We start from the raw sequence: 20,240 nt of genomic DNA on the forward strand, positions 1-20,240 counted from the left end.
ATTTTTAGTAACTTTTGATCCATTTGAGCTAGAAACTAAATTTTTCTTTGATAACATCTGCAGATTATGCAGCAGATGAATTATGTGGTAAATGCAGCTAATCCTTAATTGTGCGAAAAACACTGCAGCCGCCAAATCACATATTTCCAGGGGCAATTGCTACGTCTAAGAAACAAGTTCCCTTTGCTGCCAACGTGCATATTAATTTATAATGTGAAGCAGTACTGTTCACACCCTGCAGATATCTGTTACGTAATCCGTCACTGCAGGAAAGTGGAGTAGCGACAGTTGTTTGGGACTAGTGGCGGCGGGAAGGGCGCATAGAGGTTGCAGGGTGGGGGCACTATATAGATTGTTTCAGTCCGTCCAGCAAACATTTGGTCTTGCGTAAGATCCCGTCTGGTACATAAGAGTAACATTTAAAAATGATTGATTGATTTTGGAGCACTCTACATCTTTTTAAATACTAAAAAAGCCTTGTCACGTTTGGATATGTTATCTAAAATTAAAATGGGCACTTCAATTGCACTGGGGATCTGGTATAACCCAGCATTAAAAATAAACAAAGAAACCATATTCTGGGAAGAGTGGTCCCGTTAAGGTATCAATTTCATTAAGGACCTCTATAATAACACCTCTCCTATACCCTTCTCCACACTTAAAAATGAGAAAGGTTTAACAGAATTAGACTTTTACGACTTCCTGAAACTGAAATTTCAGATTTCCAAACATAATCTTACATTTCTTTCTCCCTCGCATCCCTCCAAACTACAACATTTGTCTAATGCTGGTCACACGGTTTCAAGGATCTATAAATTGCTACTACCCCCTCCGAGTAAGCTTCACTTGAGTAACATAACAAAATGGGAAGCAGAACCGAATGGCAAAACACTTAGACTTGATTGGCCACTAATACATATGATGCCTTTCAAACACAAAATCTCCCCCACTCTTTCTCAAACAAAATTCATGATCATAAATAGGAACTGTTTAAACTTAAACTAACCCAGTCCCCACAATGCAGGAACTCTGCAACTCTCAAATAGGGGGCTTACCACAAGCTCCTACTGTGTCCTATGTTAGAAAATGTCTGGAATAAAGTTTTCAATTAAATTACTCAGACACTCAACATTTCACCGGTTAAAGAATTATCATTCATACTGGCTGGTTTTCTTGACCCAGACCTGTCGGGGGAGGATGACCGATTTATGCTTGACTTAATGCTAACACTGGCATGTAAGATAGTGCTGTGTAACTGGAAGAGTTTTGAGAAAATCTTATTCAAGAAATGGCAAGAATGGCTAACTTTTTAAAAAGGTGTGAATAATATCGCCTTAAATACTTCTTCTTGGAAACCTAGGCACAGGAAGATATGGGAAGCACTTGACTCTGCATCTAAGGTCTTAATACCCCCATGATGTACCAACCTCAGAAATAGATATAGTCTCACTTATCTGTGGTCTCCTCACCACATACACTCGAACGACCAGGATTGTGTGATGGCTCCGTACGAGAATAAGGTAAATTTGATAAACGTCCCATCACCAGTCCATAGGTATGCTAACTCATAAGCAGGCCCTTTGACCCCGAGCGTAGTCTTACTCTTCTCCTATTCTCTCCTATTCTCTCCTACTTTCTCCTTTACTATCCTTATCTTTTCAGGTAGAATAGTATTAGTGTTGTTGTTTCTTCTCTTTCTTGACTTTCCCCAGGCTGATAAGAAGATAGGGATATTTAATAGAACTATCTACGTTAGGGTTCACACGTATCTATCTTTCTTCTTTAACACGGTCTGGTTGGGTACAATTGGTCTACGAATCATCGCTCACTATGTAAACATATGTGACCTACTGTATGCAACTGTTAAGCCATTACGAGTTCCAGGCTATGTACTCTGTAACTGGTGGTCCCAAGGTGACATTAACTATATGCTTAGCTCACCATGCAATATTTGTATCTCCGTCAGACCGGTTAGCCAATTTATTTAACCAACAGCACTGTAATACTTGTAAAACTACTCATATATCTTTATCCAAGGTGCATTGATGGAATCCTGTACTTCTACCCCTTTGTTCTGTTTCTTTTATTTATTTTGTGTCTGAAAAAGCAATAAAGCTTTTGAAATCTAAAAATGATTTATTCAAAATTTTACATTCAAACACAAAATTATTTAGTCAGAATGCTATGCTTGTAATAAAGTAAAATAAATAGTAGATTTGCTCTACTCAAATGATATACTATAATACTCTATACATACTTATAGAGACTTTCTCCATCTATCGTCCTAGTTTGCAGATAGCTCCACCCATTAGGCTAATCTGATCCAGAGACCGCAGATCAGATTGTTCTTAGACTAAAAATAAGTCTGTTGACTCAAAAAAGGCACTTATGACTTTTATTTTTTTAAACTGTTTAAAAGAGTGTATGTACTAACGTTTGGTCATTGCGAAGCTAATCACAGCAGATCACACCTATTACTCTGTTAGATTCATAACTCCACCTAGAAAGTTATTTTTTATGGAAACTTTTGACACGCCCACTTGAAAATGTCCAGTCAATAACCTGTTTCTGGTGAATCGAGGTTTTAAACTCCTAGAAATGGAGTCTGGCCATGCCTGTGAAAGCCTTAGAATATGAAATTGTGACATAGATAATTCAAGATTGAGATGTACTATCCTTTCAGTTTCAAAAACCATTCCTGGCTTCCTTTACCAAGTGCTTTCCTTAGGCCATAGGGTTTGATAGTAAGGTTTACCTAGGAGCAATTCAAAGCGATATCCTCAGCAAAAAAGTAAAAGTAATGTTATGGATGTACAGCCAATTGGTGGGTCTCCCAATGCCCATTGTATGCAGTTCCAGATGCACATATCTGTTTCCATTCTTTCATATTTATCCTGGGACTGCCCCTCCTTGTTAAGAGACAAGAAGCTAAAAAGTAAAGAACAGCTACCGAGAAAGACACACCTGAGCAACGTCAGTTGATGCCCAACTGCTGTTGGCATGAATCCATCTTTGGGGACATAGGCTTCCACAAACTTCTCTGTGGTGCAAACTTTGCAATGCAGTGGTTCCCGTCACATGCGCCCATTCTCAGAATATTTAAGTAACTAAGGATATAGAAAGAAGTACCAGGATGGTGTATAGTTTCCGTCAGAAATTTTACGAAGAATGATGTACACACAGTCTATAAGAAAGGGGAAATATAACAGATTTCTAAGTAGCTCTGGTGTTCGAGTGCTTCCCATAGGTGGGTAGAGGAACACCTCAAGGGCTCACAAATAAGGCTTCTTGGGCAGAGACCCAGACATAGCATGGAAATGTCGATCTTCACCAAAGGTATGGTCCATACCTTCAGGAGTGCTGATAGGGACTCTTTCTGAAAATTGTGTGCAGGTCTAGACGCTGTTCATCCATGTGGTAAAGAAAGAAATACGGCACAGTGTACGGTCTCCATCAGTAATCACACGAAGAGAGCTGTTTGACTGCCTCAAATCTATCTGAAGAGGCGTAGATCTAGCTCAAGATGACATAAAAAGGGTTCCTTTGGCAAGGATCCAGGGCTAGTCTGGAAACGGCTATCCTCACACTAGGCGTGACAAATTCTTGCAGGAGTATTAATGGAAATAATTCGTAACACCATTTAAAAAATGGCTTGAGTACACCTCTGAAACAACCTGGCACAGATATAGTGCAGGAGCTAAGAGGAAGTTGTACAGCGGAGGGACAGATAGGGAAATTGGCAGACGCGATGGGCCCAAAAGCCCATATCTATTGTCCACATCTACTTATTTACCGGCCAGGTGTTATCCCCATTGAATAGTGGCATTGTTCATGCGCTCACTTTGATCTTAAATTTAAAACGTCGTATATTGTCAACTGCAAATTTTATTTGTTTTGAGTCACCTGAAGGTCGTGCATAACAAAGAGTAACGAAAGGCTGGCTCTTGAATACTGCTAATGGTGTGCTGGAAAGCAAACCTGTTTGGAAAGACAGGGCACACAAAGTTCATAAAGATCACTCCAGCCTCCTATTGTGCAACAAGCTGTGAGTAGACACACAAAAACAAACGAGAAATGCTTTCAGCCCTGAGAGTTACCGCCACCAGAGTGTGTGACATCTAGGCCTGGGTGAAATTTAAATTAAGCTGGCGTAATTTCAGGAATTTCATATTGGTCTTGTCCCACAAAATTCCTGAAACAATACCGTTAAGCCAAGTGCGTAATTGCATGCCATTTGCAGTAAAAAATATACCGCAAATGAACGGGGACAACAGAAGGAGAGCGGCTGTTGCTGTTTTTGCACTTTCTTTTAGCGCAAAAAGCATCCTTGCATCAAAATTGATGTAGGGATGCATCTCGTACTAAAATATAGTGCTAAATGGTGGATTTGAGTTAAATATGTGTAGTATTATATATTTTTGCCGAAGTTTTACATAATTACACGAAAGCAAATTTAGCGAATTTCTCACAGCACTAGAAACATCCCTAAGAAGAAACAAAATTAAATGATGTATTACTGTCCTTTAGAAATATACATTTCCATTGCCATTGGACCCCCGCCTTTTGGCCTTCCATCTTCGGCCCCCTTCCGGTCCCCTCGGCAACGGTAAAAACTCTTGGCATTAAAATCAGTCAGGACCTCTCCATGCGTCCTCAGGTTAGCTCTGTTGTGTTGTCCTGTTTTCTGTCCCTCAGGATCATTCGCAAGGTTTCCCGTTTTCTTTCCTTTGACGCCCTCAAAATAATTGTCCTGGCCATGATTCTTTCCCAGTTGGACTACGGGAACTGCCTGTATGCGGGCATCCCTGCATATGAGCTCCGGTCCCTTCAGACCATCCAAAATCAGGCAGCACGTCTTGTCCACCGACTTCCCAAATATCATCATACTACCCCCCTCCTCAAGTCCCTTCATTGGCTCCCCATCCTGCAGAGAACTCTCTTCAAGATGGGATGCCTAGTCTTTATGGCCCGTGCCCGCACTGCCCCCATTTTCATTAACTCCCTGATTAGCCATTACCTTCCTAGCCGCAATCTCCGGTCCTCCAGTCAGGCACTCCTTAATGTTCCCCGTTTCCGTAAATCCAGAACTGGTGGCACCAGATTTTCTATTCTTGCTCCCCAATTCTGGACCAGTCTTCCACTTACTATTCGAGTCATCACTGTCTACCCCCATTTCCGCAAGGCGCTTAAAACACACCTGTATGCCCAAGCCTTCACCATCTTGTAATTCCCTGGCTGCCTCTTCCACCTGATACTTTCTATCTATTAGCGCCAGGAAGCCGCTTGGTCGCAGTGCGCTCTATAAATATTTTCAAACTCAAACTACCACCATCAGTCAAAATGCTTTATTTCGATGCTCGAGCTCACATTACCGGATATTCATAGATTCCCAAGTTGAAGTGGACTAGTCGTAGGCAGGGAGTAGCAAATCTTGTCGAATTAAAAACACAGAAGATTCTGATTATAAAAGGGCCAAGTGATCTAGAATTCCTCTAGCTTACTGATATTAAACCAGCTGCCAGACTGTATAAAGAACACCAGCATAGAGGGTGCTTCAAGGGAAAGGGAAGCTGCATGAAAAGATCCCACATATCTAACCATAAATATGTATATCGTTCACAACTGCGATTTTGCAATTTCAAAAGGTACACTGCTTTCAAGTTGGAATTATAGGTAAGTAGTATAGTTAGAAATATGGACGGGTAGCAATGTCTGCAAAATGCAATCCAATTACTAGCATTCGCAAAGCCAGTCGGTCTAGCATTGGCTGCCAGGTTTGGCTTGGTCAGTGCTTGTTTTGCCATGTTAAACTAAAGCATTGTTGTTGTGGGAGCGGTCGGGCCCTCACCAATAAAAAACAAATAGGGAAAAAGAAAAAAAATCTTCCACTGAAAAGGCACAAAGTACCATGTTAGTTCCTTGCACTGAAGAGAACTACATTGGGTGTGGTTGCGCTCCTTGTGAAGGAGCGGAACGCTGTCACTCACAGTGAAGTTAGCCAATGGCTGATCTGGGCGTTCCTATCCATCGTCAACTTTACATGGCTTTTGTTTTTAAATTCTTATTTCATTGTAATGGTGCTTGCCCACGCGTGGAAAAAACACAAACAGTACTTGCTCATTTACTACTTTTAAGTCATTGCAAGTTTTGCTTCTAAAATGCTAGCCACATTTTTTTTTTGTAATACTAAAAGCGAAGTGTTCGGCAAAACCAACAAAGGTAACCAGTTTCTGATATGTAGAGGCCAAGCAGTGCTTAATTTGAGCAGGTGCTTCCAGGTGCTCAGCACCGACACTTCTTTCACAGGGCTGGGGCTACAATTTCTGGTCCTGCAGGTGGTGGTCTCAATATTAATTGCCCAACTTAAAATAAAAAGAACCACATACCTTGCATGGTGACAGGCTGGTATGTTTTCATAGGCAGGCAAACATCTGTTCATACAGGCATGATTGTGTATCATCACTTTAGTGATGATGTCGTAACGCCTGTCATAAATCCAAGAAGTCATCATTAACTAATGGCTTGCATTCTATTCCTCGAGTCAGCTGCACCCTGCCACTGCAGAGCCTAAGCCTCCCATTGGATAATTGTAGTGGGGGCCTGCAGCCCTGCATTGCTACTAGCTTCAACATGCTTGATGTGGCTGCGGCCCACCGTAACTTTTGTGCGCTATGGAGTCACCTGCAGTTTCCGTGCGCTGCCTCCAAGAATGCTAATTGCTGAGTGTACTGAGCCCAGTAGGTGCAACCGCCATAATCACGTCTCACAGGAATTGCAGAATTACGGCTGGGGACAGTGCTTTTTGCTGTAGCAGGCAGGGTCACAGCAAGCTGAGCAGTGGGTGTGCCTATGCTGTCGTCACAACTGGACCAAACTAATTACAGGCAGCACTAGCAGTGGAATGTCCTGCTGTGCTCAAGCAGCCTCCTGACCTGCAACAAACCCAGTCAGACCGCCCTGATTATTATGTTAAAAAAAAGCATTTTCATTTGGTGTACATTTTGTTTTTGCACTCCTCTGTCGGTGTAGGTAAAGAAGTAAAACACATGTCTTAGGGGACAGTCAGCAGAACATGGTTACAGGATCGAAACTGAGGCCGTGCGGGTGTTGAAAGTTGGGCACACATGAGGTAGAAGTGGGCTGTAGCCTCCTTGGCAGCATTTTCAGCTCCGGCACTTCATTTTTTTTTACACAAATTAAGCACTGCCAATGCCACTGGATTCAGGGCTCAAATCTGATATGAAAAAAATCTGTGGACACCTGAAAATTTCCAGTTGTTATGGATGCATAAGTAATGAACATGCAGGTCTTCTATGGCAGCTGAATGGAGGCTGTAAATTGAGGATAGTTACAAGTTTAGCATCTGCACTGCACTCTCTTGCTCTCTTGTACAGAACATAAACCATAAAGAAACCGGAAATACCGTTGAAAACACTCAACATTAATTACTATTTATTTATTTATTATTTATTAATACAACTTGTAGAGCGCGTGCGTATGCCCGTAGGCGTCTTGGCGCTAAGATTGCTTAGACGGGTCTCTGGGTGATTAAGCGTAGAGGCAGGGAGTTCTTACTGGTTAAACAGCCATGTCTTCACCAGTTTCCTAAACTGGAACAGGGAGTGTGCCATTCGTATGGTTAACGGGAGCGAATTCCAGAGTCTGGCAGCAGATACTGTAAAACGCCTGTCTCCCCAGGTAACCGTTCTGGTGCGGGGTACTGGCAACTGCTGTAGTTGCATCGATCTCAACTGTCTGGCAGGGTAGTAGATGGAGAGCTGCTCTTGCAGGAATCTTGGGCCCGTGTTATGAATAGCTTTGAATGTTAAACAGAGGGTTTTGAATTTAATACGATTTTTTATTGTCAGCCAGTGGTAGCTCCTAATGATGTGGCTGACAGATTTAAATTTTGGGGTCCTTGAAAGTACTCTGGCAGCTGCATTTTGGATCATTTGAAGTTTGGAGATCACCCTGCACTGTGCATTGGCAAATAAACCATTACAGTAGTCCAGGGATGAGAGCACTAGTGTGCTAACCACTGTTTTTCCCGCACTATCAGATAAAAATGGGATTATTTTCCTAATGAGTTTTAGTTTGTGATAGGCATTGGCAGCCGTTTGGTTTGCATGTGCTGCAAAGTTAAGTTTCTCATCAAAAACTATGCCTAAGTTTCTGACCTTAACTGACGGTATAGGTGGAGTTCCCAGCGAGGTAGGCCACCATTCAGGGGACCATTGTGGAGCGATCTTACCAAAGATGACCACCTCTGTTTTTTCAGAGTTTAGCCTCAGGCAGTTGGCCTGCATCCAGTTCTTAATGGCCAACATACCCTCTTGAAGCCGAGCCGCTACCTGATCCCCATCGTTATTGATAGCGAGCACCAGCTGGGTGTCGTCAGCATAGGACGTAAGGCTCATGTGATAGGATTTGATCACCCTCGCCAAGTCCAACACGTAGATATTAAACAGTGTTGGACTTAGCGATGAGCCCTGGGGAACACCGCATGGTAGTGCAAGCTCTGGTGACTTAAAAGGTCCCAGCGTGACTGCTTGAGTTCTGCTCGATAGGAACGATGTAATAAGTTCCTTCGCAGTGGATCGGATGCCTAAATTCCCGACACGGTCGATCAATATAGAATGATCGACCGTGTCGAAGGCAGCCGATAGGTCTAGCATTATGAGGACGGCTGTCCCTCCCTGATCTCTAATTGTTCGAATATCGTCCGCAGCTTTGATGAGGGCCGTCTCGGTGCCGTGGAGTTTCCGAAATCCGAACTGCGTGTCATCTAGCAGATGATTTTGCTCCAGATAATCAGCAAGCTGGGTGTTCATTACCCTTTCGAGCACTTTGGCGAGAAATGGTAAGCTAGCAATCGGTCTATAATTTTTCAACACTTCTTTATCCAGAGATGGTTTTTTCAGGAGAGGTTTTAATAGAGTATTTTTGAGCATGTTCGGGTATCTCCCTGACCTAAGGATCGTATTACTTACTTGCATGATGGTAGTGCAGACGATATCAATCACTGGTAGGTAGACTTTAGGAGGACAGGGATCAAGAGCTGAGCCCGTCCTTATTGATCTCATGATGTCCCTTATTTGATTCTCCTCTACTCCTTCAAATTGGGAGAGTGAGCAAGTGGGAGGGCTAGTTTGAGTGGAAAGTGAGGGGGAGGTGTCATTGATTGAGAACTCAGAGTAAATGTCATTGACTTTGGAGAAGAAGAAATCGGCCAGGGAGTCGCACAGAGCCTGTGATGGGGAGGGGGCCGTGTCTATAGGCTTCCCGGACTACAAACTCTTTTCAACGTTAAAGGCTTTGCATTGCTTGCCCAAACCACTGAGAGACATTTGCGCTCTCTCATTTTATCCCAAATCTCAGGTAGCAATTTATAGGTCCCATCGAGCCACTTCAACCTTGTCCAGAGATTCAGCATGTCTAATGGGCCAGGAAAATTAAGCGGTATCTTTCCAAAAAATAAGTTGGCAAGCATATAGAAATTAAGGATTTGCCCGGCAGTCCGGGCACACTAGCTCTGACACTGTAGTGCACCTCTTTTCAGATGGTTGTTCACATGTACAAAATGATCGGACAATGGATGAAGTGGGCTGACCCAGTGCCCCATGCTGTATATATAGTATGTGCTGATTGCTATGGTAGACAGTAGCAAAATCTGAATCGCAATGAATTGAGGCCTACCAAAAGCCCCTCTATTTATGTGTCTGTGTATTTTTGCTTTTGTCAAACATGAAAATGTGAGAGCAGCATACCATAGTAATAATTGACATTTCACTACAACTGCCCTCTTGTGTAGCAGCTCTGCTGTTTACTGCTGGTGATGGAAAATTGACAATGCATGCACGTTTACTAACCTGGAATGCCTATTCTTGTATGCTTGTTTATACCTAACCCTAATATTGCATGCTTCCTTCTCATGAACAGCGGCAGTAACGAAACTTCAATTTGAACCATCAGGAAACCATGAGGGCCATTGCTCCCACAAAGTAGCTGCTGAAATGCCCCTGCGTCGGAGCTTGCGGGAAAGGACATGCGAGCTGAGGGTGACGCCACTTCCTGCATAGTTGCACATTATGGCGCTTTCGGACAACCTGTAAATAAATGAACTGTGCCGACGAGATGTACAAAATGGCTGAAGATGGATGTTTTATCAGCTGGACTCCGCATTTGTTTATGTGACTAGTGCCAACATTTCTGGAGATGCGCAAGATGGCTGTGGTGCCATGGCCAGAGGATTTTTATGACTGCGCTCAGAATGCCTACATTGGCATATGCAGCACAACTGCTTATTTGTAGGTCCTGCACTAATGGTCATCTATTGGGCGTTCCAATGAGCGGATGCAATCTTATTCTGTCACCATGTGACCTGTTTGCCTAATGAACAATAAGTGAAAAGAATATTACACCAAGTGCCCTTCCTAATCACCAGAAGACTATTTTTGGACACTGCGTAAACAAAAAACAAAAAGTCTTTTTTATAAAATTTGTAGATAACTTTTTTATATATATTTTGTATGGTGACTCTAAAAAAGAAAATATGCTTCTTTGTACATTTTAAATTTGTGATGAGTTTGTTAATTTGATGCCTCGGCATCCGCTGAAATGGTCCTCTGATATTTTTATATAAAGATTGCACAAATGTACTTGAACTTGGCTTGTTTTAAATAACTGAACCATGCGTTGTGAGCAAACACAGGTCACCAAGAACATTCTCAAAAGGTAGCATACTTCAGTTTAGACATCACATTAATTATCACACAAATGCATTGTAATTTCTTTGTGCTGGTTTCTGCTTCCAGTTGTAACCCTTTCTTAAACAACATCCAGAAAAAACAATTCCATTTTAAAGAATTTCTATTTAGTCCACTTTTACCAATCTTTCCTTTTTCTTTTGTTCCCTGATGGGTGCGCAAATGGGAAATTTGGAAGAAAACCCATTCGTTTTAATTAGTTTTGAAAACGTTGAAGCTACAGTGAAAAGTTTACAGCCAATCCTGGAGCACTCTCGGTGAGTGCTCATGGAATAAAGGTTGAATGATTAACATGTCAGCTGTTCATGCATTCGTCAAAGTATGCAGTTTGCTGGGCAGCATACCACCATGGCAACTGGATGACTCCCATGAGCAAGCACTCTTCTGCACTATGTAAATGTCATGTTCCATTAACATTTGGTAACACATTTAGCAAGGCACTACAATTATTTGTCTCTTTTTATCCAATAGAGCTGTGAAGCACTAATTGTTTGTGTGGAGGCAGGAGATGAGGTTTTGTATTATGTCGCTATTATCGAAAGTCATTTTTTGGAAATTGGAGGTGTGCCCGACTAGCATACCACTTTCACAAATTCGTCCGAACAATTTAGTTTCCTACAGGAATTACTAGACTGATCAGGGCAGGATAAATGTTTTGAAAAAAGATGTATGCCAAAAGGGTATCCTTTGTTTTACAACACTATGCTGTGGACATAAAATATTCCCCGTGGTCTTTCCCTTTCCCCACACACCCGTAGTGTCATAAAGGAGTGGTTTGGTCTAAGATACACAGTAACCATCTTTTGCTTCTGAATCCCAAAAAAGTAGTTAAACCATATTTCAAGTGCAATGCCTGCTTATAATCTAATTTTAGTTAAAGCACAATGTAGCGCAAAAACAGTATCACACCCTGGTTAAGTCTCTTCTGTGATGTGTTTACAAAATACTGTGATGGTTTATTTGATAATATTTTGCATCAATTTGGTTTGAATCGCAATTTGTTTGAATACAATTGTTTGGTGGCATTTAGTTTGACATTATAGTTGCACATGAAATTCGAATTAGTTTGAATCAATTAGTTTCACTATATACTTTGGGCGACATCCTGATTTTATTAACCCAATGGGAGCCACTTTCTCCTTGAAAACTCATTGTAACGCACCATTCTCATTTACCTATCAACCTCCTCTTTGGATCACAGTCCCCTTACTACTATTTCATTTTTTTAAATTAAAATGTGTTTATTTTAAAATGCCTTCTTTTAAACTCCTTGCCAAGCAATATACATATTTGGTAAATACATTGGTATGTGGAACCAACTGTTGCAATTTTTTTGTGCTTCTCACAATTTGATTCAGAGTAATCTCTGAGTGTCCTGTAATCTTAGCCTCAGAGCTTCTGGTGCAAAAATATGGATGCACCTCGTTGAATGTTGCCATACCAGTACCTGCTGGTCTACTGTGAGTCTGTGGTGTAACCACTGACCGGGAGTAAAGTTTCATGCCTACTTTTTGCTACTTAGTGCATACGATTTTCACATTTGTTTTACTCCCCAGATTCATAATATTGCTTTATATGATTAAATTACGAGCTTCTGTCTGCTGGAAAAGACATTGTGTTGAACCACTGTGTCTTGAATACAAATCATACGCTCTACCTCAATTCAAGACTCTCTCCTTCTCCAACTTTTGAAGAGACACTTCCGCTGTTTGGTAAAAACAAACATAACCGTTTTCACTTTCTCCTCTAGAAAAATATATTCTTGCCACAGAGCAAAATACAAGATTGTGAGCAAATTTCTTCACGCAAAACGCTTCTAGTTCATTGATATGTAATATTTAATGGTAAAATCTACTCTAATTTCAATCTAACCAAAGTGGGCTGTGACTCGAATTGCCCAAATCCATTGACCCTTCCCACAAAGGTATATAATAGAGGCTTCTCCATTGGTGTTTCCCTGTATTTAGAAGTATGCCCCATCTGGTAAGGAGGAAATGAGTTGTGTGAGAGGTAAGCGGAAAAAAGAAATCATTGTTGCGTTTACATCCACATCGGCTTTGAAAACGTGATGAGTTGAATTGGACCTAGTTGATGCAAGCTCATTAGTGCTCTTGTATGATCTATTGAACACATTTGCAATGTATATTATCATGCATAAACAGATTTGCAAAGAAATGAATTGTTTCTATTACAAGTTGGTACCACTGCAACAGCAATTGATGTGTTCAGAGGAGGATTTTGAAGTAGCAATTAAGCCACTTCAGCACACCAGTCAGTGTAAGACGAAGCAACTTGCACTGTAATGTCATTTTTGGTGGTGGTGAGAAAGTGTAGGTTACTGAATGAAGCCATCCACCATATTATGTATTTGGCATATTGTAAAAAATGCGGATCAGGTATCATGCGCCTTTGCTTGATATATCACTAATGAAACAAGAAATCAAAAAAATGATTAGATGTGAAGGGTTTCTGCACATCTGTATGTCCGATGGTAAGATATGGAAATAGACTCTTCAAGAACAACCAGACATCTGTATAGGGGGCACTGAAGTGCATTATTTCACAGTATCAATTTGAACATTGCTAGATAAATTGGATATTAATAAAACTGCACTGCCGATGTCCCAAAGTAAACTTATATCAAATGAACATTAATATAGATGGGGTCAGACAAACTAGATGAAAATGTAACTTTTTTTCCAACTGGATAGAAAGGGTATACTTCAAATAATTACTGAAAAAAGATTGAACTTGTGTTTGCAGCGTGAAAGTGGGGGGAATAAAGTGCTAAACGTTATTTTGATTCTTCAAGGGCCTGTGAAAGCTTCAACTTTGCTGTACATCCTACTGTGCTTGACTTACTCTGAAGTGCTCTTACATTGAAAGTATGTATATATTGCCCCTAAAATGTAGTTGGTTTGAATTTGATCAAAGGTGTTAAGAGCACCCATCTTTATTAATGACCTACAAATGTAACATATTTTATGACTTTTTGACAGATTAGACACTGGAGTTTTTTTTTAAAAACAAATGTATATTTATTAATGCGCAGAACACTGGAAATATAGCACAGATGATAAATGTTACCATAAATTAAGTTCTGAATTTGTACTCCTGTGTGGTTTCAGTTTTTTCATCCAGACATGAGAATTGCAAGGAGATTCAGTTCATAGTAGCCTAAGATTCGAGCCAGCACAGTATTTATTTCTTCATTCACCCTGTGTGAATCCTCATTGCGTTAATATCTACTCTTCCTCTTCACTGCCCTTATAGGAATGCGAGAGAATCGTCATACTGTTCTATCTCTTAAAATTTCACATTTGTTCTAACTCCTGCGGACATAAATACCTGGTGGTTCACGTGGAAGTGCTGCTTGTAACACGAAAAAAGGACCACAATGGAAGAATAAGAGCTTGGGTCCAGCTTTACTAAGGCATAGCACGGTAGTTACCACAACACAGAGCAGTGCATGCTATTTACTATCCAGTGCAATAGGTGTTGGGGAACTTTCTACAATGCATAATCACTGCACCCCTTTGCGTAGCTTTACTTCAAGTGGGCATTAGATGGGTGTTACTGGGTTGGATCAATGCAAACACCCATACGTGTAAACGCAACGCCCAGTCTGCAAAAAGTTTAATTCAATAATCAAATCCTTTGTGAAGCAGAGTACAGCCTGGGAGATGTGCATATATGCCAATGGGCCAGATTCAGGCATGAAACTCCCGATTTTTGGAGCCAAAAATGTATTATTTTTTATGGCTGCCTCCCACCTCAAAGTGCCTCTGCTTCAAAATAAGTCAATGCGGGAAATACATGCTGAGAGTCTCTGGAGATGGTAAGATTGTCAGTCAGAAGGATGGGGGTGCCAGCCGTGATATGCTTGTAAGTGATGCTGCTAATTTTGAAGAAGTTGTTGGCAGGCAATGGAAAAAAATGGAATTCTATGAGGATTTGGGTGATATTGTCCTATTTCTTCAGGCCAAAGATGAGAATTGCTTTGGCGTGCAATATGCCCTTGGGGAGGAGGGTGAAGGAGGTGGGGAGGGTCATGGAGGTTAGTGATGAGTGTGGGTGGCAACGGAGCAGCACTTTGCCACCATCCACATACAAGAGTGCAAGGGCTTGAACAGCATTTCCTAAGTTGTTTTCTGAGAGAATAGATTTACTTTCTGTAGTAGAGAGTGCTGATACCATTATGTCTTTATTTTCTTGGCAGTTTGTTCCTTCAGGGTGAGGTTTGTTTTCAGGGTGAAAACAAGTGACTTGGCAGTGAGTGAAACTTGGAGTTCGAAGCTTTGAAATACTGTCATTGAGACACTTTTGGATCCATTGTTTCTTGTTCTTGGCAAGCCACAAGAATTTCGTCTTCAAATAGCTGATGGATATTCAGGTCTGGATGAGATGCATGCTGTTTCAGGTATTGGATATCTGGAGCGATGGAGACTATCAAATAGAGTTATATATCGTTGGCATATCTGTGTATTTTAATGCTGCTGTTGGTGGCTTGTAATGGTAAAATTGGTGAGCAGTGTCACAAGGTGATCCTTGCAGAAGTTGAAGATGGTAGGATGCAGAATGGAACCTAGGGGACTCCACAAGTAAAAGTGGTGTTCTGTGGCCTGGAAGGCCCATAGTAATTAACTATTGTCTGTTGGATAGATAGAAAGGGAACCAGTAAAGGAGGTTGCCAGCGATTCCCAGTTCAGTCTTCAGGATGTGGTCGAGGATGCTATGGTTGATGGTGCTGAAGGTTGCACAGAGGTCCAGCAAATATCAGGTAGCTGCAGTCTTCTTCATATGTTGTCAGGAGGGCATCCTCTATGAAGTATACAGGCATAGTCTCTGTGCCGTTGCATAATCTGCAGCCGGATTGATTGCTGTGCAGAGATGATTTACATTGATGTGATCTGGAGTTACGGGTTGATGAGTTTGCCGTTGAATGGTAGGTGAGTGATGGGCCAGAATTTTTTTATGTCATCTGGGTTAAGAGTGCGTTTCTACAGAAGTTGGAGGATCTGCCCTGGCTTGATATCGTTTAGGAAGCTGCCTTGAGTGAGGGATGCATTGACAATTAGAGAACTTTAAAAGATGTGAGTAAGGCTATCTTCCTAGGTGGTGGCTTTGAGGGAGTTGAGTAGGTCGGTGAGATGTGCAAGATGTAGGTCTTTGAATGATTGCCATTCCAGGATGCCATGAGAATAGACATGTCTAACAGAGGAAGCAAACTTGGTGTTGTTGATGTGCTATTGCATCTGTGTATTTTTTCCACTGAAAAATGGGTTGCTGGCATTGCATTTATCTGTGGAGTTTGAGATAGGATTGTCAGTATGGGGTTGATGCAGTGCATGACTTTCTTAAAGAGTATTCTGCTTGGGCTTGTACTGGCAGCTTCATTTGTGTACTGGGCTTTCTCCTTCCACCCAATACCCTCTTGTTTTTCTTAATTAAACTTGCTGTCCAAGAACCAGACTAGGTGTTCTCCTTTCAGTGCTTTACCTACCCATCCTCAAAGAACTTACTGGGTCTTTCCCCTTTCTGTTGTTTTCTAACTTTTAGTTTCTGCCCATACTCCCCTGTCTACCTTTTCTGGGGGCTGCCCTGGGTCACCTGCTTTTTCCTGCTGTCCTCTAGGAAGTTTTACCCAACGGTGGTATATGAGGTACCTCCTGGGTCTTTCCTCTTCCCTCTCAGAGCATTGCTGCCATGCTCTCTGATGGTTCTCCTGTGTTTCCTTCCTGTGCTCTCTATGCACATCTTAACCTATACATTCTCCCCTTTGTCCTGCTGTCCCCTTTAATATTTTGATGCCTCTACTCAATGATGAGTCCCCTTGTTATTTATGCTTTCTACACCTTTCCATATCTGTTCTTCTACTCCTGACATTACCGTCTGGGCTTTCCCTTTCCTCTCACTTGCCCTTTATGCATCTATTAATGCACATCTTCACACAGGTGTTTCTCCTTTATACCAATTCCCATCCTGATGCTCCCCAAGGAGTGCCTTTTAGCTTGCTTTCCCTCTCGTAAGGATTAGCCCACCAATGCTCCTCCAGGGCTCCCACAGGTCTCCCAAGTCCTCTATTTACCCCGGTGCAGGTTATCCTGCTATGTCTACTTTGGGCTCTTCTTAAGTCTCCCCTTTGGATCACTTCCACTCTCACCTACCCACCACCATTCTCCTGTGTAGTTCTCTGGGTCCACCTGCTTACCCTTTGTATTTTTTCCTATAACCATGCTCCCAGAGAGATCCTATGTATATGCAATTTTTCTAACATTAAACCTTCCGGGCTTTGGTTCTATACACTTTTATGGCTTCCATGGGTCTTCCCCTTCCTTTAACTACCCCCTTAGGTCTTCTGCTGTCTAATCATTCAATGAGTATTTAAATATTCTGACCCTTCAATTCCAGTACTTTTGACCTCCCTTCGCACCTTTCTTATCCACGTTCAACTCCACTATGTCTTCTTTTCCTCCACAGACACTGGTGCATCTCTGCTGGTGAAGCTGATTGCTCATTTTGTCTTCCCTTTTCTACCACTGTCCCATACATTCTGAGTGACTCACATGGTTTTTCTTATTTTTAAGTTCCTTTTCTAATCTTCAATCCTTCTGTTCTTTGAGGGATTCACTGGGTTTACCTATTCTTAGTAATGCTCCTAAGTCCCCCCCCACCTAAGCTACCAAAGGGTCCACTGGGTCATGATCCTTTCCCCAAATTCTCTCCTCTCTGCATCCATTTCCCTGCTCCCCATGCGCTCCCCTGGGTATCTACTCACCCATGTGTCTTACCCAGTTCCTGACCTTCTAGGGTCTACCTAGGTCTTTCTTTCATTAGGCTTCACCCAATGTTTTTACCTTCCACATAGTGTCCCTTTTTGTCATATCTCATTCATTATCCATAAGTGATGTCCTGATTCCTTCTTCCCACTTAGACTATGTTCCCATACTTTCAAATACCTCCTTCCCCCTTTCCCCTAACGAGTCTTCCACTGGTCGTCTTCCTTTCTGCCACTACCCATCTGAGCTTGCTAGGCCTCTCTCTACACATGATCCTTGGGGGTCTTCATTTGGCTCTTCCCCAACTCCTACAGCTTTATTATGGTTCTTGTCTGTTCTTCTTTCTGCGTCCCCTTTGTGGTCATGCTCCCAGAGGGAACCCCTGGATTTTCCCATTTCTCCCTTAGTCACCTTTCCTCTGCTCATGCTGCATGAGGGCTTTACTGGATTTACCACCCCACACCACCTCTTCTGCCCTTTTTCATGTCTTAGCCTACATTTGATCTAAGAGGAATCCCTTGAACGTTCAACTTTTTCCTAATGTCACTTCTGTTTGCACTTTACCAGTGCCTCCAAGTTCTCCTATTTTCCTTCTCTTTCTTCAGTTTCTGCCTATTGCACCTGTGTCTTCCATTTCCTGTCCAAACCTGAGATATACCCAGGGTGTTCCCCTTTCTCCCACATCCCCATTCCCAGTATGTCTTTTTACGCTCTCTATGTAGCACCCCTGTGCCTTCCCTGTTCTCCAGCAGCTCTACAATGTATGCTCTGAAATAGTACCATATTTCACCCCTGAGGTTTTGACACTAGCTCAGTTGTGTGTTTCCCTTCAAACGCTTCCTGAGGGATCCCCGAGTAGATGTGCAACAGTCAGCAAGATGAATGAATAGGATAAGCGTACTGTAGTGGATGTATGACCAACAATTCTCTGAAATGGCACCTGCAAATAATACTTGACAAATAAACTAACACACATGAGCATGAATTCACAATTAGTAACTGTTACCCCTTACCTTTCGTATATCCCTGCTCCTTTTGTGCCCCTTAGGCCTCACCAAGTCTACCAGTTAATTCCACTACCCCCTTTGTCCTTCAGCGCAGGATCTTCAAGATCTTTCACCCCATTGTCCCCCTTCTAAACCCATACTCCCTGAAGCCTAATCTAGGTCTTCCATCTCCTTAGGCTGCCCACAAATGCTTCTTCCACTGTCCATAATTGATGTGTGCTCCTTGGGTGTTTCCTTTTTTGCTTTCTACTTTGCCTATATCCCTATGCTCCCTGAGGGCTCCCCTGAGATTTGCCCATCAACCACTGCCTCTTGCTTATCTGTTCTCTTGTATGTTCCCCAAATAATTTCATGGGTCTTTCAACATCTTTACTCACTTAGGGACCCAGTGGTCTCTTTCAGTCTTCCATGATCATTAACCGCCCCTTTAGTTCTTCTTCTTTAACTAAGTAACTTTGTTTGACTTGCCTCACCCATGCATCTTCTGAAATCTCTTGGTACTAACCCTTTCCACTCATTTCTTCCTCATAAGCTTCTGTATACTTGTCCGCTTAGGGATCTGATGCATCATCCCAGTCATATTGTTGCCCCAGCTGTGCCACCCCACCTATGCCCCCACAAGGTTCTCTTGGGTCTTTCCCTTTCTAGTTCCTCCCACCTCTGACCTTTCACTCACTAGTTTCAGGAACACGCATGTCTTCCCTTTCCACCTTCTGCCCTTTATGCGTCTTTTTCAGCATGTGCCTTTTTTGGGGTAATCATGTTACATCTGTTTCACCCTTATTCATCTTCCTCCAGCCAAGCTCCATGAGGTCTTTGTGACTTTTCCCTTTATCCTGCTAACATACAAACTTACATTTTCATGTTTCATGGTGGTTGATGCGTGTCTTCTGCTGCCCACTTCTCCCTTATACTTCTTTCTAAACTAAACTGCCCACACTGCCAAAGCAGTTCTCCCACTTCCCCCTCTGAGCTTTCCATCCCATGCACCTCGAGGGACACATCTGGCTGTTCCTACCACTTGCGCATCTTTCACAGACCATGACCGTTCAACGTTCGTATGGGTAATGGTTTTCCGCATGTGAATCTTCACTCAACCATGCTCCTGAGGGCTTTGCTGGGCCACACTCCTTCCTCAAACTGGCTCTCTGTTCATCTTCCTCACCGATGCTCTCAAGGGATCCTTATTGTCATACTTCTTTATTTGGCCAATCTCAGAAATTCTCTTGCTCAGAACCCTCCCCTTTTTCCCTGAACTTCAATGGTGATATTCCCTTAGATAGCTACTGGGTATTCCTTCTGCAGTCATTTTGATATGCTAATGATCTAATTTCCCTAGGTTTTTGCACAAGTGCGTCAGCTCTCACCCATACTCCCGGAGCACTGCTGACCATCTTCACTTGTCCCAAAATTTGCTCCCTGAGTGATCCTCTATATTGTGTGCTTTTCTTCTACTGACCTCCTATTTCGACTTTCTATCCCACACTTCCTGACCAAATGCAGACAGATGATTTTTCATACAACTCTCCTTATTGTATCATGAATCAAACAGATTGTTTCTGAGCTACCTGTGGTGCCACTAGGTCAATCCCTTCTCCCCCACCCCCTTACCCCCTTTATGTGTTTTCTATTCATGTTCCCCGAGAGCTTCCCTGGATTGTTCCTGTTGGATGATCCTTTTCCTGCTC

At 42.3% G+C, this 20,240-nt stretch overlaps 1 protein-coding gene across 3 annotated transcripts in view; it reads left to right on the top strand.

Annotated features, from left to right (window-relative positions):
• CELSR1 (cadherin EGF LAG seven-pass G-type receptor 1) overlaps window positions 1–13,877 on the top strand; it is a 543,153-nt gene extending 529,276 nt beyond the window's left edge. For 2 of the 3 annotated variants that reach the window (XM_078679759.1, XM_078679776.1), the window contains exon 35: window positions 9,940–13,877. In XM_078679759.1, coding sequence (XP_078535885.1) covers window positions 9,940–9,964 — 25 coding nt within the window. In that variant the 3' untranslated portion in view covers window positions 9,965–13,877. The remainder of the gene's footprint in view (window positions 1–9,939) is intronic. The other variant, XM_078679766.1, reaches the window with a different exon arrangement.
• Window positions 13,878–20,240: the final 6,363 nt, after the last annotated feature.

This window comes from Lissotriton helveticus, chromosome 1_1 (assembly GCF_964261635.1).
Source record: "Lissotriton helveticus chromosome 1_1, aLisHel1.1, whole genome shotgun sequence".
In the NCBI taxonomy this organism is placed as follows: domain Eukaryota; kingdom Metazoa; phylum Chordata; class Amphibia; order Caudata; family Salamandridae; genus Lissotriton; species Lissotriton helveticus.